General features: G+C 45.5%; 1 protein-coding gene across 12 annotated transcripts in view; it reads left to right on the top strand.

Moving 5' to 3' along the window:
* Positions 1–24,310, top strand: part of TIAM1 (TIAM Rac1 associated GEF 1) — a 119,388-nt gene that overhangs the window by 46,387 nt on the left and 48,691 nt on the right. For 10 of the 12 annotated variants that reach the window (XM_035896482.1, XM_035896472.1, XM_035896480.1 and 7 more), the window contains 7 exons: positions 4,792–5,239; positions 7,165–7,337; positions 13,104–13,328; positions 14,770–14,955; positions 17,433–17,579; positions 19,688–19,762; positions 20,779–20,949. In XM_035896482.1, the coding sequence (XP_035752375.1) occupies positions 4,792–5,239; positions 7,165–7,337; positions 13,104–13,328; positions 14,770–14,955; positions 17,433–17,579; positions 19,688–19,762; positions 20,779–20,949 (1,425 nt within the window). The remainder of the gene's footprint in view (positions 1–4,791; positions 5,240–7,164; positions 7,338–13,103; positions 13,329–14,769; positions 14,956–17,432; positions 17,580–19,687; positions 19,763–20,778; positions 20,950–24,310) is intronic. The other 2 variants (XM_035896481.1, XM_035896479.1) reach the window with 1 other exon arrangement.

Raw genomic sequence — 24,310 nt, 5'->3', positions numbered from 1 at the left:
CTGTTGACCTTCTTTTCATAACCCCTGGGCATTTACAACCTGATATGGCAGTGATACCAGTGTAAGAAACGGTGCTGCTTCTCTATCGTCTTCAGCAGCAGCAGGCATCCCGGATCCTGGTGGAAGCTGTGCTACTGCCTACAGCCTCCCCATCAAAGTGCTTGCACAGCGCAGCACAGTTGCTAGAGCCTCTTTAGTTTAGTTTAGTGGCTGGTCATCTTTATGTGACTTTCTCCCTGCTTTCCATTGAGCAATCTTAAATCGAAGGGACAAAACCCCCTGCTCATTCAGTTTGTCATCTCTATGGACTAAGACCTGCTGTGTTCGCAAAATGCCAAGAACTGCTAATTCCCACATCTTCCCCCATCTCTCTGTCTTGGAGGAAATACGCTTTCTTTTCTTTGCTAATACGTGCTTTCTGCCTGGTGTGACCAATGTGATGATTTCCACCTCCCTCTTCCTTTGCCCTCTTGTCCTCGCAGGCCCGAAGCTAGGTAAACACCAGTGGGAAAGCTAAGCAGGGCAGCACAGATTTTAGTTCCAGTCTTGCATTTGGTTCCTGGGATGGTCTCTCTGGGCAAAAATGTTCCTCTGTCTGGACACAGCTGTTTGCCAGCCTGAAAATACAAACCATAAGATCTCTGGCGAGGTGCAAAATATCAGGTGCAGTGTCCTGAGTCTTACACAGAGCTGAATGAAACTTTTGGGGGGGTTTTAACCAGTAAATAAAACAGAGCCCCTTGATGATAGTAATTACAAGTCGAGAGTAATGTGCTGGTGATCTGTTGTAACGTATGTATAATGTCCAAAACTGCAGGCTTCAGAAATGCGCATTCTGCAGTCTTCAGCTGTCTCCCAGTGCCTGCGATGTGCATGGCACGAGCCATCAGCATCCTGCTGGAGAGCCGCAGGGGTGCTGGGTAGGAATCAGAGGGGGGAAGACTGAGCCGTATCTGCAGTTCACTCTTGGCCTCAAGAGTCTTTACCTGGGAACTCCTGCCGAGGAGTGAAATGCCTGTTTCGTTAGCAAGCCTCTGTGGTGCATCCCATCATGGACCCCCGGGATGGTAATAACTCTTCCTCGGAGGAGAGAGATGTTGCACCCACAGGGCTTTTAGAGAACCTGAGCTGATTTTTGTGTCTGATTTTTGTGACTGATTTTTAAATAGCTCTTATCAAGGTTACGCAATGTTCGCTTCGCGTCTGGGCAGTAGCCCCTGCTGGCCATGTCAGTGGGTACTTCGAAGGCTGGTGTCCAAAGCTAGGGGCCCGTGTATCCACATCGATCTTGTCAGCGGGGAGCTGTGCTGCTCATGGTGCAAGCTGGGGTGCTTAATTTTCAGCATCCTGGTTTGAAAATTTGCAGGAGTAGTTCTGTGCCCCCAGTGATGTGTTTGTCAAACCCTGCTGCGGTTTGTTGCCTGGCTTGGGAGTGTTACCCCTTCAGCCTCGGCACATTTCTGGGGAAGCACAATGCTAAACCTCTGTACTTTCTGCGGAACTCCTAGTTGAATGTGCTTCAGTGTGCGGATTATAGCACTGCAAGACAGCCAGAGCAGATGCTGGCTGCTTCTTCAGAGCTTTTCATACCCTCCGATGAGAACGAGCTGACATTGCAGCAGGAGCTCAGAAGTCAGAGACCTGTGCGATGAATGCTCTTAACCCTACTAACCCTGAGACCGATCTGCTCATACAGCAGACTTCCGAAAGTGCTAAGTTCACTCAATGCTACATTTCATAATTCATGAGCATGAACAGTGTTAGCAGACTATAGGTTTTGAACTGTTCTGACCTTTGTATGCTCAGACCCTCCTCCTACCAAAGGGCTTGCACGGGTTGGCAAGAAGTCTTTGATACGGCACGTTTAAGAGAGGAAAAGGGAGCACAGGGAGCAGAGCGAGATTAGGGGCAAGGCTGCAGCGTTATGCTGAAAAGATCTTTTGACCCATCCAGTTTATCACTTGCATTGTGGTAAAGATTATAAAGATGTTTGCAAAATGTGCTACGATTTAAGCTCATGAGCGTGTGTAACACTCACTCTGAGTTTTCCATCCTTTCATTTTTTTATAAATAGTAAGCTGTTATGCCCATGTATCAGTTACAGAGTATAATCCCCATTTACGGTTGGGAAACCAAGGCGGTTAATGCTGTGTCTCATCAAGGTTCCACAAGACGGCTGTGTCACCCTGGGCATGAGGAACCTTGAGAGCCTGCATTGCAGCGCTGTGCTTGGACATCTCTGGGTGCACTTCTGTTTTTTGAAAAAATACTCCATCTGCTAAAAAGCACCAGGAAAATTTTATGCATACACTGGCTGGGAAAATTACAAATCCTATCTCCCTCAAATTGGTGGTCTGTTTTAGTAGCTCTTTATTTTTTTAAACCGACTTAATTCTCGTTAAAACATGAGATATGCTTGCTAAAAAGTTATATCAGCTAGAATTTTGGAGTTAACGCTATGCTTTTTGTATAGCATGGATAAAATAGTTATGAGACAGATTGTATATTTATTAAGTCGTTAACCTAAAATAAAAATCTCAAAACTGCAAGTATTTTTTGTTAACCACTGTTATGCAGTGTTCACTGCAGAATGCAGATTTGTTTATGCTGTATGAGTGGCACGCTTTTTCTGTTTAAAAAAGTTATGGAGGAGGAAGGGCCCAGAAAACAAGTGCAAACCCTGATCATTCTATGGGAATAATTATCCCAAGCTTGGATTGGATATTAGGAAAAATTTTTGTACTGAACGAGTGGTCAAGCATTGGAATGGGCTGTCCAGAGAGGAGGTGGAGACACTGTCCCTGGAGGTGTTCAAAAAATGTGTAGACATGGCACTTCGGGAGACGGTTTAGTAGGCATGGTGGTGTTATGTTGATGGTTGGACGTGATGATCTTGGAGGTCTTTTGCAACCTTAATGATTTTGTGATTCTATGAACACAGGGGATCCAGTTCAGTTCTTTGGCGCTCTGGTTTTACGCCCATGTAGCTGTGTTGGCAGAGAGGCAGTGCCTTGGGCGTGCGAGGGGCCGTGCCAGTCCTGGCTCTCCCTGACGCGCGGGGTCTCAGATGGAGCGCTGTCATCAGAAGTTACACCATCCAGCTTTTCGTGGTGGAGTGGAAAAACTCACTCGCGGCAGTGTTTTGTAAACACCAGTTTCTGAGCAGCACCAGTTCCCCTCTCCAGATACCCCTCCTTCACAGTGCTGCAAGGAATGGGAAGATAACTGGCTTCCAAAAAAACAAGTGTATTGAAACAGCAGGAAAAAACTTGTGGTTGTGAAACCTGCTCTGCACGGGTAGACAACTGCACTTACAGGAAGCCCTGCTCAGCTCATTCACATGTGGTGGGAGTAGAGGAATATTGGCCTGTCCGGAACAGCTTGCCTATCACTGTGTGTTGCATTAAATAACCAGACTGATGAGGGTAACTGTGCTCATTGAGCGGGGAAGGAAGCGCTTATTCTTCCAGCTGGACTCCCAAGTCTCCCTTGAGAGGTAGCGTTTATAAGGAATGAGCCCATCCGTTACAAATTAATGCCTTAAAAGTTAGTCAAATTCAGCAACACCCCTCCCCTCCCCCTAAGGTTTCCTCATCCAGCTCTTGCTCCACAGAAGGAAGGTTACAAACAGAGCTCGGTGTAAGGGTTTCTTGGTTTCCACAGAGCTGCTCTTGGATGCATAGAAAACTGGTGCTCGAACCAACACTCAGAAGCTTGTTTTCTCTCAAAATAAATACTGCATTCTGCCGCCTCTTCTCAGAGTCTCCTCTTATTTTTTTTTAAAACTTGTAGATCAAGCACCAGCTGCTCTTGCAAGGAGAGGTAGAGGCTGAAATTCCTGTTGTTTTGGTCGTATTTCTCACCTCTTTGCATCGTCTTCCCTGGTTCCCTCTTCTCCCAAGTATCTAACATAAGATATTTCTCTCCACTTACAGGGCTTGGCCTTTATTTGTCCTCCATCAAAAGCTGCCCCAGATGCCTTTGGGTGCTGAGATGGTAGTGGCTAGCCCCCTTCGGGCACTAACCTTGATGCAGGGGCCAGGCTGTGAGCCACTAAGCCTTCAAAACCTGAATTTGGTCGTGTTTTTTCCTGTCTTGCTCAAGCTGGCCGTATTCATGTCTCTTCTGATCCTTCAGCTGCAAGTTCTTGGGGACCAGGAAGGGTCTGCTGTTATTGCAGTATTTTGGCAGGGTCTATCACCATGGGATTCTGGCCCATTGTTGGGGTTTGTGATGTAGAAGCGACACAAAACAGAAATAGTCTCAAATACATTAACTTCTTAGGAGAAAATAAGAAAAAAGTACCTTTTTAGTTATATAATTTGCAAATGACAATCTCGGGATATCTAAAATGTATCTTCAACTGTAGGCGTGAATGTACAATATCAATGTTTTCTTTTCAAAATGCGTAGGTTGATTGCTGCTTTTCTTGACACTGCCAGTTTCTGCTACCATATGTTCTCCTTTTGCAAAACCTTTAGCACTGCTAACTTAGCTTAATGTAAACAGATGATGCTGCGTCTTATATTCCAAAATTCTAAGGCTGTAGAGGCACCACCTGAAATCGTGCACGTGTGACTGGTCTTTCCTAAACTGTACTGGAAGTTCTGCCTACCTCACCTTTTCTTCCAGTTGTATGTCTTAAGAAGAAAAAAGAGATGAGGGATTTCCAGTGCCAGACAAAACGAGGGTGTGAAGAAATGTGGTGCCACCTGGGTGTTTTGGGTTCTGTCGGTGTCACACAGGCTCAGCCAGGCTCTTCATCTCACGCTGTGTCTCTCTTGCAACTAGGATGTCAACACAGGCGAGGGGAGCGAGTTCACCGACAGTGGGATCGAGGGAGCAGCCACCGACACCGACCTCCTTTCTAGGCGCTCCAATGCCACCAACTCGAGTTACTCCCCGACGGCCAGTCGGGCTTTCATCGGCAGTGACAGCGGGAGCAGCTCAACAGGCGATGGGCTTCGCCAGGGGGTGTACGAGAACTTCCGCCGGGAGCTGGAGATGAGCACCACCAACAGCGAGAACCTGGAGGAGGCCGGCTCTGCCCTCAGCGACGAGCAAAGCAGTGGCACCCTCAGCTCCCCGGGGCAGTCCGACATCCTCCTGACGGCCGCCCAGGGCACGGTGCGGAAAGCCGGTGCTTTGGCAGTGAAAAACTTCCTGGTGCACAAAAAGAACAAGAAAGTGGAGTCGGCCACCCGCAGAAAATGGAAGCATTACTGGGTTTCCCTGAAAGGTACAGAGCAAGCGCGCAAGGGTTTGTCCCCATGGGCATCCATGGTATCCTGTGGTTTGTGTATTGCTGCAGATGAAGTAACCAGTAGTCTAGATTCTTAACAAAAGGTGCTGTGAACCTCAGTATAATTAACAGCAAGCATGAGTAAGTGGTCCTGGTGTTTTCAGAGCGGGGTTTCATTTGATGGTTGTTGATACGGTGACATTACGGCATGTGTGTAGTCCCAGATACAGGTTCATACCCTGCTTTGAGTCCTGCTGGCACCACCTGGGGTGGCTTCTCTGAGCACTGGGTGTTTTTCCTTCGAGAAGCATGTCTGTGTCTTGCTGACAAACTAAATACCTGTGTGCAGCCGCAGGCATGTGACAGTGGGAGTTTGCTAGTGGTGATGCTGGCTGCTGGCACGCAGTCAAGCAGGGGCTCCATCTTTGCAGGCATTCCTCTTGTTCTTGGTGCCGTTGGCCTCTCCTTCTCTGAGACAAGTCACAACACATTTGTGCTGTGGACAGGGAATCCATGGTTTGGTCATCGAGGCTGGCTTGTGACCTGGGAGATGTTGGCTTTGCCTGTGTTGGCTCTGCCCGCCTTGTCCTTCTCAGCTGCTCGGGCCACAGAACCTTTTCCCTCTGAATTTTTGTGGTTCCTGCTAGGAGGGTGCTCCAGCCCTGTTTGGGGTCTGACTGCTTATAAATGCACATAAATGTTAATGGAACAGTGAAACTCAGGAGCTGGCCTCCTAAAGTGACCTGTAATTAATCTTCATGCGGTAGCATCAGCAGCAAAATGGGAAGCAGTGCTTGCAGGGTTTGGGGACTGGCCTCGCTCTCCTCCCCTGTGACCGGCCTCGTCTGTGAGCCAGGGGAGGCAGAGCCGTGTTTCCTGCTGTAAGTGCAGTTACCAAAAAGCTCAGTACAGTTAAAGCCCCATTTTGCCTACAGAGCATTTTTTGGAGAGCACTGTTTTTGGGGGGCCCTGGGGCAGGAAGGTCTTGCTGTGAGGGGCAGGCAAACAAAGGGCCATCTGGGAGGAAAAAGGGGAAGGATGAGTGCAGAGGCAATGTTATTTTAAAGTGCTTTGACTCAAGTGGAGTGTTTGCTCCTTAGATTGCTGTGCCTTAATAATGTTAGTGTTTAAGCGAGGCTTTGAAGTTAACAGCTGCTGTTGTTTCTTTGCTGTCTCTAGCTAAAAATGCCTTTTTGGTTTTGGCCATATCGCCATGAGTCAGAGCTGAAACGTTACAGTGGAATAAGGATTTGGCTTATGCTTTTTGTTGGTTCGTTGGGGGGCTTTTTTGTACATCAGTCTTGCAGTGAGCACAGCTCATTCCAGTCCATTTTTCTTCCAGTTACTCATCTGCATCCAGTAATTAAATCACTTGATCTTTGCCTTGCAGGGACTATAGCAGCTAGCAGCTGCAGGCGGCTGAGGCAGGGCCACGGAGGTTTTCGGTGGGGCTGGCTCACACCTGTCAGGCAGTGCCATGGGAGACACGCTCTCGTGCCTCCATCTTCCTTTTGGTCCCCTTGGTGGGTCGGGGTGGCTGTGGAGGACCCCCACTTTGGGACTTACAATGATGTTTCTCATCTGGGGCTGTGTTTTACCACCTTCTCGGTTCATGTCTGCAGCTTTTAGCAGTTGTAGGGTGAATAAAATGGCCCTGGTAACACGTGGCTTGGTGCACCATGCAGCCTGTGGCATGCCCCCATGGCATGGAAATCACCATTTTGTCAGGCCAACTGGGCTGCTGCTGGTCCTTTCTGCTGTGGGGCTGAAAACCTGAACAAACCTGAACCTGGCAAATCCTCCCTCATCCCTGTGAGAGTTTTATGGACGATTTACAGTCCCAAGTATTAGCACTGAATACATGGGGGGCAGGCTGTTGTGTTTAAATGTGTTGCTGGCTAATATAAGATAATCTCTTTCAGGATGCACGTTGTTTTTTTATGAGACTGATGGCAGATCTGGCATTGACCACAACAGCATCCCAAAGCACGCCGTCTGGGTGGAAAACAGCATAGTGCAAGCAGTGCCTGAACACCCCAAGAAAGACTTTGTCTTCTGCCTCAGCAACTCCCTTGGGGACGCTTTCCTCTTTCAGGTTGGTCTGGTTCGAGGGTTTTACAAAGTTGTTCTCTTTTTCTCTCTTTTCCTTCATCCCACTGACCAAGGAGGAAATAATATCTCTGGTTCAAATCAATGGAAAAATCCTGCTGACTCCAGTAGGTTTGAGATTTTCCTCTGGCAGTGCAAGAGGAAGGACACAGTATATTTGGTAACTGCCACTCAGAAGAGCCACCACCACATGTGAATCACTGTCAGATCTGCTGGTTTTATTGACTGACCCTGCCTTCTTTGTGTAGGTCGTTGGAACAAAGTAAGAATTAAGAAATATTCTGACATCCCTGTAAAAACTGGGAATTTTGCATGGTTTGACAGCGTGCTTATCACACAGAGATCAGGCCAGTTACCATATAGGACATAGAGTAGTGCATTAAACGTGATGTAACACTATCTGCTTCTCTTAAGAGACGTGTATCAAAGATGGGACCTTGCGGAGAGGCTCAAGGGGTTTACAAGACCAAGAGGAGTTTGAAGTGCGATGGGTTACTTGGACCTCCAGGTGTTCTCCCAAGGGTGCTGCGGAATCCAGTTGCCCCTTGTTCATACAGAACTTAGTCAGCACCTTGCTGTTGCCCGAGAGGAGACTGAAAGTGCATGTTTAGTTTTTCTAATCAGAAAACAGAAATGTCTGAATTTCACAGGTTATGTTTAAAAAAAACGCCAGTTCTTGTATCAAAGACCGAACACTCGTTGATGTGTTTCACTGGAAAAGATTTCTGTATTTTGGCAACTATTGCTTCCCTGAGTGATTCTTAGGTTGGCATTCCACTTTCTTATTGCAAGTTGTCACTAGTCAAGGTGTGACACTCTTTGATTTGTAATTGCCAGCCTGTGCTGAGCTGGTGCCATTTCCTTCCCTTTTGATTCAGTTTTCTTCACTGGAGGAATCCCTTATTTATTTCCTTTTCCAGTGACAAGGTACTCAGAGTTTCTTGCGGTTTTAAACCATAGCTACTCTGTGGTAGGATGTGCCCCTATGTCATCACTTCCTTCTACTCCAGAGCAAATATTTAAAATTACACTGTCTCGTAGTCCTTGCAGCTGTCCTAAACAGGGGGCTAGATTCTCAAACTAGTGCAAAATAAAAAAAGCCTTACTGACTCAAAGGAAGTTATGCCAGCCTACATCTTGAGGAGACTGAGTATCTGATTGCATGCTGGAAAAAAAAGTAATTTTTTTGCAAACTATCTTCCCCAGCACCTCAGTCTGATTTTTCCTCAGCTCATAGTGTAATACTGCGCTGCCTCTTTCTACTGCATGCCTTTCCTGGGCAGGGTACATGTATTTTGCCACCTGGAGAGCTTCATCCAGGAGGTAAGCATGGTGCTTATGGTCTCAGCATGCGTTTGAAAGGCTGTGGAGCACCACCTCCTCCTGATAAAGGAGCTGTAAAATCTTTTCCATGCAGTTTTCTAAGGAAAAACCTTCATTCTCGTAAAATTAATGCCAGTGGAAGCTAAATGCCAAAAAGGTCACATGGAGTACATTTCTTTTGTGGCGACACAGGGCGTTATTCATTAAAAGCCTTGTGTCATTGTGCCAGGGGTAGATTTTCATGTAACTGTGGGAAAAAAAGAATGAGCCTTTTCAAATGAAAAACAATAATTTAAATTGCCTTGCAGAAATTTTTCCTTCATGTGTCCCTTCTGCCATAGAACCCATGCATCGCTAACGACGTGGAAGGAGAAGAGAAAGAAGGGATGGGTTTGGGGAGAAGGGAAGGGGACCAGCTGCAGTGGTGAAAGTAATGTGTGAGTGACTGCGCTGCAGGGCTTGCTCTGCTGCGCGCAGAGCAGCCGAAGCACGTGTAAGGCAGTGTTCAGTGTTACTTAACTGCTCATGTCATACACGTCCATCCACACATAAGACAGTGCTGTAGTAGCGGTTTTGGTGAGAAGAAACCACAGACCTGCAGAAGACTATTTCTGTCCTATGGAGACTGTGTACTTAGGGAGAAAAACAGGGTTGCATTGTAATGCGTACTGGTATTGAACATCTTGTAACAAGCCTTCCCACTGCATTGCACCTAGAGACATCACATACCTCCTACATGATGATTCCTTGCTCAGTCAGTTCTTATCATGCCTACACAAATCCATTACTTGCAGATGTCACATGCATTTTCCAGGAGCTCAGAGCAACTTGTGACACCACATACTTATGTATCAGATGTTTGCAGCTTGTTTATGTGGTCCTTTCCGTTGAGAAGCAGAGTAATTCCCCTTGCCTACTCATCTATCAGAAGAGTCTTCAGCTCCTAAAACTCTTTCCAGCTTTTTTTTCCCTCCTTCTCCTCAGGAAGCCAAAAAGAAAACTGAATCTCATGGTATACAGATATTATTTTAAAATTAAATAAGGTAAAAAGATGATGTCTTGCTGTTATGATTTTGCTAGGAATTAACAAAACATACCACCTCACTGTAAGTCCAGTGGTACTCTCTTCTCTAGTGGGGGCTAGGTTGTACCACCTGACTGTAACCAAAGTGTCTTCTGTTCTGCAGCTAATTTCTATATTTTCAGCAGAAAATCCTCAGCAAGAGGAGCTCAATATGTCTTCAGCAGTGGTGCTAAGGCATTGTAAGCCCCATCTATGAATGATTGTAAGCCCCATCTATGAATGACAGCTCATTAGTGTTACTACCTGGGCAGGGAGCATCTCCAATTTAAGCAATATACTTTGTACCATGCCAACTGAAGACAAGAAAATTAGAGATAGGTCTTTGCAATGTAGACTCTGTCTTCTGCTTAGGACTTCTAACCTGAGATAAGGAAAGTGATGCCATTCGGGGACGTGTGTGCTTCATCTGCTTCAGTCCCACAGAAGTTTTGGGAGCACTGGTCTGAAGTCTGGCCTGTGCATACATGATTTCCAGCATCAGGCTTCTGTGGGAGTCTCTCCTTGGCTTCAGTAAGCCATGTCCTTTGCTGTTAGTTTTCAGCTCCAGGAAAGCAGTGAGGATGACCTTCTTCATCTATGCCAGCAACTGGAGAAGTCACACTGTACTATTTATAGATCAGGTATCATCAGAAAGTTTAATTAGAACAAGGTGGTTTGGCACCTTGCTACTTTTTCAGCCACAAGCCAAATACCAGTGTGATTACTGCTAAAGGCTGACACTCAGAGAAAGTCCGCTGCAAGCCTGAGTTGGCTGTAAATTTTGTTTTACAACCTACTGTAAAAAGGAATGTGGTTTAGTAAGAAGGCTAAGATGATTTACTTTTTATTTTGGAAGTCTGGAAAAGGAACACTTTGAAATACTCTTCTTTCTGTGTCAGAAGCCTCTAATCAGAATAGCACTCTTCCAGAAAAATGTACTGGTGTCCCATGCCTCAGCCCAATATCTCATAGAATCATAGAATGGTTTGGGTTGGAAGGGACCTTAAAGATCATCTAGTGCCAACCCCCCTGCCATGGGCAGGGACACATGTTGCTCAAAGCCTCATCCAACCTGGCCTTGAACACTTCCAGAGCGTGGAAGTGTTCCCTTTTCCTGAACTGTCACACAGATGCTTGGGAAGGGACAGTGCAAAAATTGTGATGAGCCTGGCTTTAATGATAACAGGGTTGACTTCGGAGTGCTTTGGGACCTTCAGAAGTGGAAACCTTGTTTGTCCATGCATCATAATAAAGCTAATCGTAGATATCATGGTCATGTTTTATGCCATTAATTTATTACTAACTGTTGCATGTGAAAAAACCTCTCCATACTGTGAAGAGCACAGAGGCTGGTACATTCCCTGCCTTAAGGAACTGGGAGTTACTTGCAGATGTCACATGCATTTTCCAGGAGCTCAGAGCAACTTGTGACACCACATACTTATGTATCAGATGTTTGCAGCTTGTTTATGTGGTCCTTTCCGTTGAGAAGCAGAGTAATTCCCCTTGCCTACTCATCTATCAGAAGAGTCTTCAGCTCCTAAAACTCTTTCCAGCTTTTTTTTCCCTCCTTCTCCTCAGGAAGCCAAAAAGAAAACTGAATCTCATGGTATACAGATATTATTTTAAAATTAAATAAGGTAAAAAGATGATGTCTTGCTGTTATGATTTTGCTAGGAATTAACAAAACATACCACCTCACTGTAAGTCCAGTGGTACTCTCTTCTCTAGTGGGGGCTAGGTTGTACCACCTGACTGTAACCAAAGTGTCTTCTGTTCTGCAGCTAATTTCTATATTTTCAGCAGAAAATCCTCAGCAAGAGGAGCTCAATATGTCTTCAGCAGTGGTGCTAAGGCATTGTAAGCCCCATCTATGAATGATTGTAAGCCCCATCTATGAATGACAGCTCATTAGTGTTACTACCTGGGCAGGGAGCATCTCCAATTTAAGCAATATACTTTGTACCATGCCAACTGAAGACAAGAAAATTAGAGATAGGTCTTTGCAATGTAGACTCTGTCTTCTGCTTAGGACTTCTAACCTGAGATAAGGAAAGTGATGCCATTCGGGGACGTGTGTGCTTCATCTGCTTCAGTCCCACAGAAGTTTTGGGAGCACTGGTCTGAAGTCTGGCCTGTGCACACATGATTTCCAGCATCAGGCTTCTGTGGGAGTCTCTCCTTGGCTTCAGTAAGCCATGTCCTTTGCTGTTAGTTTTCAGCTCCAGGAAAGCAGTGAGGATGACCTTCTTCATCTATGCCAGCAACTGGAGAAGTCACACTGTACTATTTATAGATCAGGTATCATCAGAAAGCTTAATTAGAACAAGGTGGTTTGGCACCTTGCTACTTTTTCAGCCACAAGCCAAATACCAGTGTGATTACTGCTAAAGGCTGACACTCAGAGAAAGTCCGCTGCAAGCCTGAGTTGGCTGTAAATTTTGTTTTACAACCTACTGTAAAAAGGAATGTGGTTTAGTAAGAAGGCTAAGATGATTTACTTTTTATTTTGGAAGTCTGGAAAAGGAACACTTTGAAATACTCTTCTTTCTGTGTCAGAAGCCTCTAATCAGAATAGCACTCTTCCAGAAAAATGTACTGGTGTCCCATGCCTCAGCCCAATATCTCATAGAATCATAGAATGGTTTGGGTTGGAAGGGACCTTAAAGATCATCTAGTGCCAACCCCCCTGCCATGGGCAGGGACACCTGTTGCTCAAAGCCTCATCCAACCTGGCCTTGAACACTTCCAGAGCGTGGAAGTGTTCCCTTTTCCTGAACTGTCACACAGATGCTTGGGAAGGGACAGTGCAAAAATTGTGATGAGCCTGGCTTTAATGATAACAGGGTTGACTTCGGAGTGCTTTGGGACCTTCAGAAGTGGAAACCTTGTTTGTCCATGCATCATAATAAAGCTAATCGTAGATATCATGGTCATGTTTTATGCCATTAATTTATTACTAACTGTTGCATGTGAAAAAACCTCTCCATACTGTGAAGAGCACAGAGGCTGGTACATTCCCTGCCTTAAGGAACTGGGAGTTTAGAAAACATCATTAGATGTTGAGCTACAAATTACGGCAGCAATGCATTGAACAAGGAAGGTAATTCCTGAGACCTTGCTGGGAAACACTGTACAGCTGCAAAGCACAGATATAGGTGTAATTCCAAGTGCTGAATGCCTAGTGCTGAGCTAAAAATGGCCTGCTTAAGAGTGATGGGGTTTTTATTACTTCTCTCGTAAGTGGATTTAAGGCTTTGAATCTTAAGATCAAAGGGAAAGGAAACTCCTTGGAATTGCATTTGTTAATCTCCAATCAGTTTTAAAGAGGATCCTGACTTCTTTTCTCCCTTTCCCTCTCTTCAGACCTCTAGCCAGACCGAACTGGAGAACTGGATCACTGCAATCCATTCAGCCTGTGCAACCGCGGTGGCAAGGCAGCATCACAAAGAGGACACCGTCAAGCTCCTGAAGACAGAGATAAAAAAGCTGGAGCAGAAGATTGATATGGATGAAAAGATGAAGAAAATGGGTGAAATGCAGCTGTCCTCAGTAACGGACTCCAAGAAAAAGAAGACCATACTGGATCAAGTAATCTCGCTTTCTTATGTGAAATAAATCCCTAGCAAATAAGTAAGGCCTTCTTCAGGTTTGCGGTACCTCTGTCTGCTCCCACTGTGCCATGTGTGTGCGCTGGCAGAGCTCCCCAGAGTAGGCAGGACGTGTGTTGGCAGGAGAGTTGTGCCTGCTGCCCTAGTTGCACCATTTCACCAAACAACATGCACTAAGGTATAGCATGGGCTGTCTTCTTCTGGCCTCCATGGAAGGGATTTGGCAAGCTGCAAGGAGGTTGAGTGAGGGCTTTAGGGGTGTGAAGAGGCTACCAGGCAGCAGGATGCCTTAGGGAAGAGCTGGTCATAGACAGACAAATGCTGCTGTTGCTGTTGTCTTAAGAGTGCAAGAGGCTGGTTCTTCTGCTGGCAGATGGGATGAAGAAGCCATCCCTGGTTTCTATTCATTGTGGGGGCCTGCCTTGACCTCATGGCTGCAACCCTGTCTGCCCCTCAGGACCACTCCTTCTGACTTCAAGTGGGCAATGTAGTTGCATTTGAGAAGCAGAGAGCCTAGAGCAGATGTCTCTCACGCTGCCGCAGTGGCACCTTATTTTAGGAAACTAACATATGGCTCTTGCTTCATTAATTTGTAGCTCTTTTACCATGGCTGCCAAACGCGTCTGTAATGCAAACCATAGGGAGCAGCCAGGGCCCTAATGCTCTAAGCTAAAGAGATTTCATACCCCCTGGAAGCCTGTGAGAAGTGGGGAGAGAGGGGGGAGATGCTCGCCTCAGTCGAAAGGGCTCCACTCAAAGGCTGTCAATCACAGTGAGAGGGCAGAGCGTTCCCTCTCTTTATGTAACTGAGTTTTTCTAAATGCTTTGAAACTGTTTCCTATCAGCAATTTGAATTATTTAAGTAAGTCCTTACATAGGCTGATTATAGTGCTCTTCCGCTGATAAGACTAATTATCCCTAGTGTACTATACTTTTTCAAGTATGGTGAGTTCCGTTGATGCTTACAGCAACGCTGCTGCTGCTGATTCGGGGTGCTCTGTATGTGGAATTTGGTGGGGTTTGGTGGTCTTGTTTCTCAGATGCCCTTGATGCATGAAAGAAGCCTCTTAAGGGACTCCTCAGAAGAGAATCCTGGAATGCAAAGAAAATTAAAAATGAAATTTTAATCCTATTAATTAGCCTTGAATCAAAGAAGCAGTTGTCCCAGGAGAAGGCTTCTGCCACGAACCTAAAAAAAGTTGTTTTCCATCTAATGAAAACTTCTTTATTATTTGCACCCTGTTTGGGGTTGGGAGAGTGGGAAAGAAAGGGAATCAAGGTTTCTTGAGTGAGATCAACATTGGTGAAAAAAGTGTGTTGCTGGGAAGAGTAGAATTTTTTCAAGGTATTTACCACCCTGTTCTTCCTCCTTTCCCCTTCTTTTCTCATGCGTCTTGCTCCTCAATCTTTGCTGTACACAGATCTTTGTTTGGGAACAAAATCTTGAACAGTTCCAGATGGACCTATTTCGGTACCGCTGTTACTTGGCAAGTCTCCAAGGAGGGGAGCTCCCAAACCCTAAAAGACTGCTTGCTTTTGCCAGCCGTCCAACAAAAGTTGCGATGGGCCGTCTTGGAATCTTTTCAGTCTCATCGTTTCATGCACTGGTAAGTTTGAACAAAGGCCAAGGGTCATCTTTGCCAACTTGCAAATCGATTCACTGTCCAATGCAGAGATCACGTCGACAAACAGTGGTCTGTGCCTGGGGAGTGAGCCCTTACCTTAGGGTGCAGAATATTCTGCTTCCTGAAAGGGGTGTATGTCCTGGATATAGATTAAAAAGCAGATGCTTGTAAGCCATGGCCTTATGGAAGTGGAAGAACCGTGTTTCTTCTAAACATGTGATTTTGAATTTCCAGATCTGTGCTACAAACATGTTTTCTCTAAACAGGTCTTCCTGTTACAAGAGCAGGCCCATCTCTAATGACCACGTACATGGGCTTGATCCAAAAGCCCTGTGAAGTCAATGGGAGTCTTTCAGGAGCCCTCAGCACATGTTGGCTTAGACCTTCTTGGGCATGGCTTGCTTTCTACCATATGGAAGAAACTACTGGCCAAGTAGTCTAGTATCTGGTCTCCAGTCATCTACACCTGATGATCCACAAGGCAGGGGAAATGTTCTCTGCTGCTTATGGTGTGGCAAATAATGTTTAAAATGGTTGTTTAAATTTAAATAATGTAACAACCCATCACTTAAAAATACAGGGAAATGTATTGCAAAGTGATGTTTTTTTAATGAATTTAAATCAAGTTCCTGTAGTTTCAGCTTGGACTCCTGGAGCTTCACAGAAATAGCTGAGCTCCACTGTTGTCTTGTAGATGTCAGCTGTACCCTTCAATTGAATCCAGAGCTGTAATTCAGTCAGGGGCGTTTTTATTCTTTTATATATGAAAAGATTAGCGTCATCATCCTGATAATTGCTGGTGGATTTATATATTTTTTTTAAGTGGCGGGCTGTAATTTGCATTTATGCTTATTTTTTTGCATCTAGTAAAGCACTGAGCGTTAGCCTGAAAAACAGTCTGCCTCTTCATGCTGGTGTCTCTTGAGAGCCAAGTGAAAAAAAAAATACATTTTGAATATGTTGTGTTGGAAAAGACACGTGCTTTCTTCTCCTTTAAGCAAACTCTCGTGTCCTCCTTTGCCCTCAATAGCGAGGAGATGGTGCAGTGAGTCTCAGACTCGAGCTGGGTGCTGCATGGTGATAGCGTGGCATCCCTAGCTCTCCGGAAGGTGTTCCTCAGTGCATTAGTCAGAGGATGTGCTAAGTCTCCCAGGTACCTCTGCACAAATGTCCCAGGTACAGCTAAGAAATGTCTCGCAAGTCCAGGCTGTGGAAATGGAGGCGCTGTCAGTAGTGTTTTAAGTTCTCCTTTTCCTTGATTTCTCCACGTTTCCCAAGGAGAATCACCATTACTCATGCAGCGATGGTTCCCTGGGCGCACGAGCCAGCCTTCTCTTCATCCCATCTTTATCTGGGTTTTTGTATCTGCTGCACCCAGACAACCAGTTTCTCAGCTCCTCAGCTCTGTAGCTTGGGGCGTCATTCAGAGATTCGGGTGTTCCCGCTGGGGTTGCCAAACGACAGTCACATTTTTCTAGTTTCGACTGTGGGAATCCAGTACAAAGGTGTTCCAGGAAGCATATAGCCAAGTCGGCAGGGTGGGTCTGTCTGTCTGTCTAGCTTCGCCTTGCGCTCCCGTTCATACCTGCCATCTCCTACCACTCCCTTTTTCGCAGGAGAAGAGCTCACTCTCCTGAGGCTACCTCCACATGGGAAATCTGCTTAAACTTTGGCCTAAACACTTCACCTCTGACTAGCGCTGCACTAATTTCTACCAGAGCTTCCTCATTTGGGAAACGCTCCCCAAATACTTCATCTCAGGAAAGGCAAATATCTTTTCACTCCAAAGGGGTTGCCACAGGCCATTTTTCAAGTACCCAAGCAGTTAACACTGTTCTAATTGAAAGGGTCATTTCAGCTCACTTTTTTTCTTCCTGTGTTTTGCTCACTCCTTCAGATGTTGCTATCTTTAAGGAAGTGCAGGTTTTAAATGCCTTGACCTATTTGCAAGCCTTTATCTGGCCTTGTAACAGTTATGAGTCAGTTCCGGGATGCCCAGAGTGCTTCCACAGGAAAGAGCAAAGAGAAAGACCAGGCTTTTCCGAAGCAACAGATAAGTTTGGAAATCTCAGGTTTTGTGTGTCCAGCTTTGATACCTTGTTAGAAAGAAAAAAAAAAACCAAGAAAAAAAAAACCCCAAACCTTTCACTGGTGCTGAGGCTTTGCTCTGTGATGATTAGGCTGCTTCAAAGTATCTCAGATTAAATACCAAAAAATGGGGGGGGGGAGGGGGCACTGTCCATTTTAATTTTTTATGTTTGACGTTGGAAGAAGTAAGTTAAATTGCAGTGAGAAGGAAGTAGCCTGGCAACGTCACCATTGTCCCCGTTGTGAGTACACATTGTTGCCATAGTATTTGCCTTTTTTTCAAACCAGATTCCACCGCTTCTTAGATTATGTAAGCCATGGTGCGGTGGGATGCGGAGACCTTTGATTTTAAAACCATGTGGCATTGACAGGTGGCGGCTCGCACAGGGGAGTCCGGAGTGAGGAGAAGGACGCAGGCCATGTCCAGATCTGCCAGTAAACGGAGAAGCAGGTTTTCTTCTCTTTGGGGGCTGGATACTACCTCAAAGAAAAAGCAAGGGAGGCCAAGCATTAATCAGGTAAGTGTGTGGAAGTTTGTGATATTATTTTCAAGGCTTATTTATTAGCCTGCAGAATGCAGCTCATGCAAGGAGTCACTTGTGTCAAGCACTTGCACATCCAACCTTAACCTTGCCCGTTTAATCTTTCATGGTGTATAGTCATCTGATTCCGCATCCTCTTCAGAAATCAGTGGCTGCAATTACAGATAAGTATACAGCAGCTCGTATCAAACAAGGTTTGGAGTTCGCACCTTCTTTAACTGAATTGGTTGCATTTCTACTGTTGTTGCACTTCTTCTGCTTCTGCCTTTGCTGGAGGTACTTTCCCTGAGCTCAGGAGTGACAAAGCAGCAGTGTAAAACAGATGCAGCTTTGGAAGGAAAAAAAAAGTGTGGATTTGTTTGTTTCTTTAAATTAAAATTATGAGTCTGTAGAATACTTTAAATGTAGCTGAGTTTGGGGGAAACTTCCTAAAGTAGCAAAAAGCTTTGCATTTAGTAGGGACGGTCCCTGTTTTGCTTCAGATCTTTTAAAAAAGCAAAAACTGAACCATTTCCACCCAGTCATTGCCCAGATCTTTCTCTAGAAAATGTGTTTCAGTGTGGTAGGAAGGTGCTTCCCTGTTATTCTTTCCAAACATCCCTAATTATAGCTTTCAATTTTTGAGAGCCATACCTCATCTAATTGCAGGAAATCTAGGCTTTGCTTTTCTTTCTCTTCTTTCAGTTTTTGAGGGGAGAAAGGCTTGGGACACATGTTGTTCTGTGCCTTGTGATTTCTTCCTTCTGTTAAAGCAGCAGTGGGTGTTTGTTTTGTTTAGCAGAGGATGAATGCTGCAAAATTGTTTTGCTTGTTTTTAGTGAGACATTAAAAGTTCACCTAATATTTAGTGGCTGAGAAAAAACTCAGGGTTTTGCTGGGAAGCAGCAGATGCCTCCCTGAGTGCATTCCCCATTCTTCATGCTGGTGCTGTGGCATCCCTGTTGCTTTGTACTTGTTTTCTCCAAATAAAGCGCAAGCCCTTATCCTGAGCTAGGATCCTGCCCATGCTGTGTCTTCAGGCCTGCTTTTTTCCCCAAACTCACCCTTTTGTTTTTCTTTCCGTGGGGATAAATGCATTCTTCACACTTCCTCCCACTGCTCCCACCCCTACCCTCCTCACTCCTCAATAAGCACAGGCGTGAAAGGGGATTTTGTTCCAGGTTAAAGAAAAGTCATACTGCAGAGAGTCAAAGAAAAACTACAGTTTTGAGAAAGTAGCAGAATGTCTAAATGTAGTGCCTGAACACATTTCCCCTGCTCATGTGTAGTAGCATGCAAAGTATTGCCAAGTTGAAGCACAAAACTGTAAATCCCTAAAGGGCAGGGGCCTGCTCCCATCCTGCAAGGTCCCCGCTTTGTTTTAGGTACAGAATAGTTAACAGCCAAACCTGGAAACTTGATCATAAAGCTGTGCAGATGTGGAGCTATAAAGCTTAACTTTTCATTTTTAATTATAAGCTTCTGCTGCAGTCAAAACCCTGTTTGCCCAGCTGATGGAATCCTGTGCTGATTTGGGGTGGATCCTGTAAATATTCCTATTCTGTCAATCCTCCTGCACAGAGTCCTGTTGATTTTGGCTCTCTGGCTCGTGCTGGGTTACCAGCTCTTATTTCATTAGAGAAGGGTTACGCTGACTTGTGGTAATTGAATGTTTGCTGAGTACTTTTTGGAAGCTGGTTTATTACAAAACCAGCCAGAAGCAGAGCCCCTCTTCTGATTTCTCAGCCTCAGCAGAGGTGGAGAAACGTTCATTTCCCCCACTTTACAGGTGGGGAAACGGAGCACAAAAGGAGATAAAATTTGTCCAACTGCACCACCACCACTCCAAGTAAGTCAGTGACAGACCATTAAGCAGAACTGGCCCCTAATCTTTCAGCATGGTGCCCCATCACCATCTTGTCCTTCACCTTCCCTTCCCTTTTAACAAACTGATGTTTTCCTTTTCTGTGTTTTGAGATCAATGTTATTTTTCAGTTTGATTTCCATGCTAGATGTTAGATACACTGTTCTCCCCTTAGCATTTCCTGCAGGCAGCGCGGAGGTGCGTTCATATTTTAAAGCAGAGTCGCTCTGTTGTTCCTCAGGTGTTTGGTGAAGGAGTTGATTCAGTAAAGAAATCCCTCGAAGGAATCTTTGACGATACGGTCCCAGACGGCAAGGTAAAACACCAGCTCTCCAGCTGCCTCCTTCCCCACCCACTCACAGACAGCCTAAATGCAGCGTTGACTCTGGGATGCAAGAGGGGATGCAGAGCCCCTGGGCAAGGAGAGGTCCCTCTGTGTGCTCTAGGGCTTGTAGCCGCTCTGGGAGGGTTTGAGATGGTTGCCCACGGTCAAAAGGGCTTGCTGTGTGTGGCATCCTAAGCGCAGCTGGAGCTGCCAGACCCAGAGGGGTGTTAGCGCTGCGCGCCAGGGAAATGCCTGCCCACAGGAGGACCTGGATGCCACTGGTTCTGGAAAATGGCTCCTTGTGACAGCCATATGGAGTTTTCATAATTTAAGGTTGGCACAGCTATGAAGCGCAGGGCTTCCTCTGTTTTGTTTCATGCGCTTCTGTGAGCTTCTGCGTTTGCAGCCACAGTTACAACTGCTTTCTATTTCCCCAGAGAAAGTCGGCTATAAAACAGCATTAAGACAGTGCTAAGAGGCACATTCTTCATGTAGAGAATACGGGTTTAGCTGCGTGAGCCCACTTGCAGCAAATAGGGATTCTGCAGCTCTGTCACTTCCTGGGGATTTATAGCTTGGAGTGCAACTCGAATGTATAAAAGACAGTAAATTCAAAATGACTGCTAAGATTTGCTATTTTGCCCTGTCTAGGTATAGGAACCGTAGCATCTGCAACAGTGCATTTAAGTTTTAATTTTAAATCTCTTTTTGCCACTATTTTTTTTGTTGCATTCCTAGCATTCCCAATAGCCATAGGGTGAAATCCCAGGAAAAGCACATTGCACCAGCATAGCTGTGTGGGTGGTATGGGAAGGCACGCTTTATACCACTTAGGTAAAACTGCAAAGTTTCCTGTCCAGGCAAGCCTTCAATCTAGGCTTATGAATAAAATGACTTCTGTATAAGAGGGCCTTTTGATACAGCGTATAATGTTTCTTACACTTGTTATTACGAAGCGGGAAATCGTATTTGGCTGGTTAGAGTCATCATGGATTTTGTCTATTTAGAGGGAAAAAGAAGTGGCACTGAGCAGTGTCCATCAGCACAATCCCGACTGTGATATTTGGGTTCACGAGTATTTTACGCCGTCTTGGTTCTGCCTGCCGAACAACCAGCCTGCTCTGACAGTCATCCGTCCCGGGGACACCACACGAGATGTGCTGGAAATGATTTGCAAGGTAAAGGCTGTGAGCGTGCCCTGAAGCGGGAAGAAGTGTCTACAACCCCGAGCCCTTTCAGTTGAACCCCACAGTGGCTTTTCTCGTACGCCAGTACTGACTGCACTCTGTTGGGGGATCAGTTACTGTCTGTAAGATGAAAAACATGAATTATACTGAAATTTTCATGCTAGCAGTGTGCCAGAAAAATTCTACAGCTGGAGCTAAACTGGCCCCCAGCCTGCTTCCTTTCACCGGCCGCCCCGTAGCATGGTAGTGCAGTCACCCTGTCCTCACCCGAGCACCGCGGTCCCCCCACCTGTGCCAAGCCCTCCCACGGCCCGTTCCCTTCTCTGCCACGCAAGTGGGGTGATCTCACCCTTTCCCAGGAGCCAGGTCGTCCTGTTTCCAGGTGCTGTTCCTCCTTCCTTCCCCCTGCTGCTTCTTCCCCTCCGTCTGGTGTGGGGGAGGAAGGCAGGGAGCAAACAGCAGCACCAGGTGTAGGAGAAGGTGCCTGTGTTTGCTGTCTGCATTGCGGAGTCAGACTCGCCTCGTGTAGGTGGCAGGAGGGAAGAGAGAGGAAAGCTTTTATCTGCGTTTGGGGGGGGGTGGAAGAAAAACCACCTGGATTTCTTTGCAAGATGAAGTATCGGAGGCATTTGGCCATTAAAAAGAGTTACATCTCGGCAGAGAAGTTGAAAGCTTTGACAAATTAAACACAAGCTTTCAGTTCTGGCAGCTACATAATGTATGTTTTCTGCTAAGGGGCTGACTGCAAGCTAGACCCAACTCATGTCACGTGCTGTTCTGAAAAGTGAGTCCTCTTTTGTACAACAACAACAGCAAAAAGAAAAGAAAACATTTATTACTATTAAGAGCTTAACTTTGGGGACTTTTAGAACGTGTTGCATGTGCTTCCAAAGAGAGGGAAGGTGAGAGAAAGGCATTTGTTTGCAGTAATTATACAGTGTGCTCGTCTCTCTGCCAGGTGCACTATTAAAGAGTGATGCGGCTTGTGAAAGCTCTTCATTGTATTCAGGAAAAGATGACATTTTTGGAGAGACATAATAGGGAAGCTGGATGACACATTATTAGTAATGATTTATTTTTAGGATTTATATTTTCCTTTGGGTAAGAGTGATTAACTCAGTGGGCCAAATCCTTAGCTGGAGTAAATTGGTGTAGCTCCACCAGTTTCAATAGGTGCCTGCTGAGAATCTGGTCTCTCACTGTGTGTTTGGTTGTTGTGGGTGGTGGTGTATAAGGAGAAGGGGAGGTGGGTGAGTGTTTGTTTTTTGAAAAGCTATTATCTGTTTCTTTCCTTTCTGTAAGAGTTTTCAGTCTGGAAAACACTGATGGATGCCTTCTTTTCTGTAGCATTTAATAATCAATCTCTTTCTTCTGTCTCTTGCATTCAGCTCATTTTTTCCCCTTTAATATCTGATCCACATCATTTCACATCAGTTTGCCATCTGCCATCTGCGAACCAGTCAAGTTCTGGTATAGTAAACATTTCAAGATCTACATTTCATATAAACCTCTTCATGTTTGTAGATGTGGTTAAATCTATCTGTGCTATTAAACTGAGCTTGATTATTCGGTTGGAGAACATTAAGTGCACTCAAGTCATTGTAGAAAATGTGTTCTTATACTAACATTCCTGTTTGTTATTGTACAGCGACTTAGGTTTTGGAGGCTGCTTTGTGGCACTTATGATTCAAGATTGGTGGGAGGAGAGTTTAAAGCATATTTTAAAGTGGTTTCTTGAAGATTTCTCCTAAGATTTAACTAATAACATCACTTGGAAGTCAGGAAAAGTCAGTGTATATGCATTAAATTGTTTCCTATGGGTAATACTGATCAGTGTGAACACGTGTATACATATTACAAACAATTGCATAACGGTATGTCTTAAAATTGAGTAGAAACACACATACTGTATATGGATTTAGGCAGAGCCATCATGGAGAGGATAACACCAAAAATCAAACATAGAAAACTACATGGCATTTAGTCTTTTGCCTGAACTGGATAAAAAGCGAGAAGCGAAAAAGGTTCTGTTTTCTCATGTTTTGCATTTTTCAAATAGACCTGCATGAGGGGCAAGAAGCAGGTTTCCCCTAGGTCTCTGGGTCTGTGCTCAAAGTCTCTGAGAAGTTATTTAAGCCTGATGCTCTGCGGGCTTGCTTTGATTTTGAGCTGAAAGAGCTTAGGCCACACAAGTGCGAAGCCAGAGTAATAAGGTGGGATGGCTAGCGTGTTCCTGTGATGCTGTCATTTCAACGCCAATGAAAGTCTCCCCCACCGAGCTGAAAGAATATTCCTGGCCCTCACTTTAACTAGAAGGGAGCCAAAATGGATGAATAGTTCGGGTTGTGTGCTGACCCTCTACACCGCATGGAGCCTGTTGAATCAGATCACACCCCAGGCTGTAAATTCTTCTTCAAGAGCACGTCTGCTAAGCTGTTGGGTTGTGCTTTAAATTGGGTTAGCTGCTTAAGTTAGTCCAGACATAGCCAGAGTTATTAGGAGAGAAATAAATAAACCAAGAAACTTATTTGGACTGCTGAAAGGTAATTTGGGTGGTCTCGAAAGGATATTAATATCATTAAAGCTGCCCTGTTTCTGCTCCCACCTTCCTGCATATGGATGCAGCTAGACCAGCAACAAAAAAAGTGGATTAATGGTATGGCTTTTGGGGCAGACTGTCTATGTCCACTTTAAGAGGACCTTTTCCTTCCACTTCAACAGAAAATCATGCCCCTATCTGAAACAGTTTAACTAATGCAAAATTTCGAGGTGACAAAGCCTTGCTGCAGCTATACAAATGTTAATTGACTAAATGGTGTGGCTCATCTGCTGCGCCCTCACAGCTTTAATGGTGATGGCTCCCATTGCCTGACCTGGATGGGATTGCAATGTAGGGTTGAACGTCTTGGAAGAGATGAGTGGCTCAAAATATACGTGAGTTTTATCCAGTGACCTCTTTAGACGGTGCTGTGCTCTGGCATAGCTGAGGGCTTCAGTGCAGCATTGGTCATCTCGTGTTTGGCTTCCTCCTGCTCTCTAAAATGGCCAGCACACACAATTTTCTCATAAGCAAATCTCCCTGCAAAGACAGGTGTGAAAATGGAGGGGTCGGCAGTCACCTCCAGGCGTGATGCAGTGCCCATATCAAAGCAGGCAGAAGCCCTGTCATTGACTGCCGGGATGGCTGATCAAGCCAGCCACCTGCGGGGAAGGTTGCTCTTTTAAGATGCTATCAGGGTGCAGGCTGCAAAGCGGGTTGCGGGCAGGCGTGAGCCTACCCTGCCCCTGTCCCAGGGCGGGGGTGGCTCTGAACTGACGGTGGTGGGGTGCCCCTGGCCCGTCGGGGAGCCCA

The sequence above is a fragment of the Egretta garzetta genome, unplaced genomic scaffold (assembly GCF_000687185.1).
Source record: "Egretta garzetta isolate BGI_Z169 unplaced genomic scaffold, ASM68718v1 scaffold45, whole genome shotgun sequence".
NCBI lineage: Eukaryota > Metazoa > Chordata > Aves > Pelecaniformes > Ardeidae > Egretta > Egretta garzetta.
The sequence above is the reverse complement of the archived record's forward strand: the minus strand, read 5'-3'. Positions and strand labels throughout refer to the sequence as shown.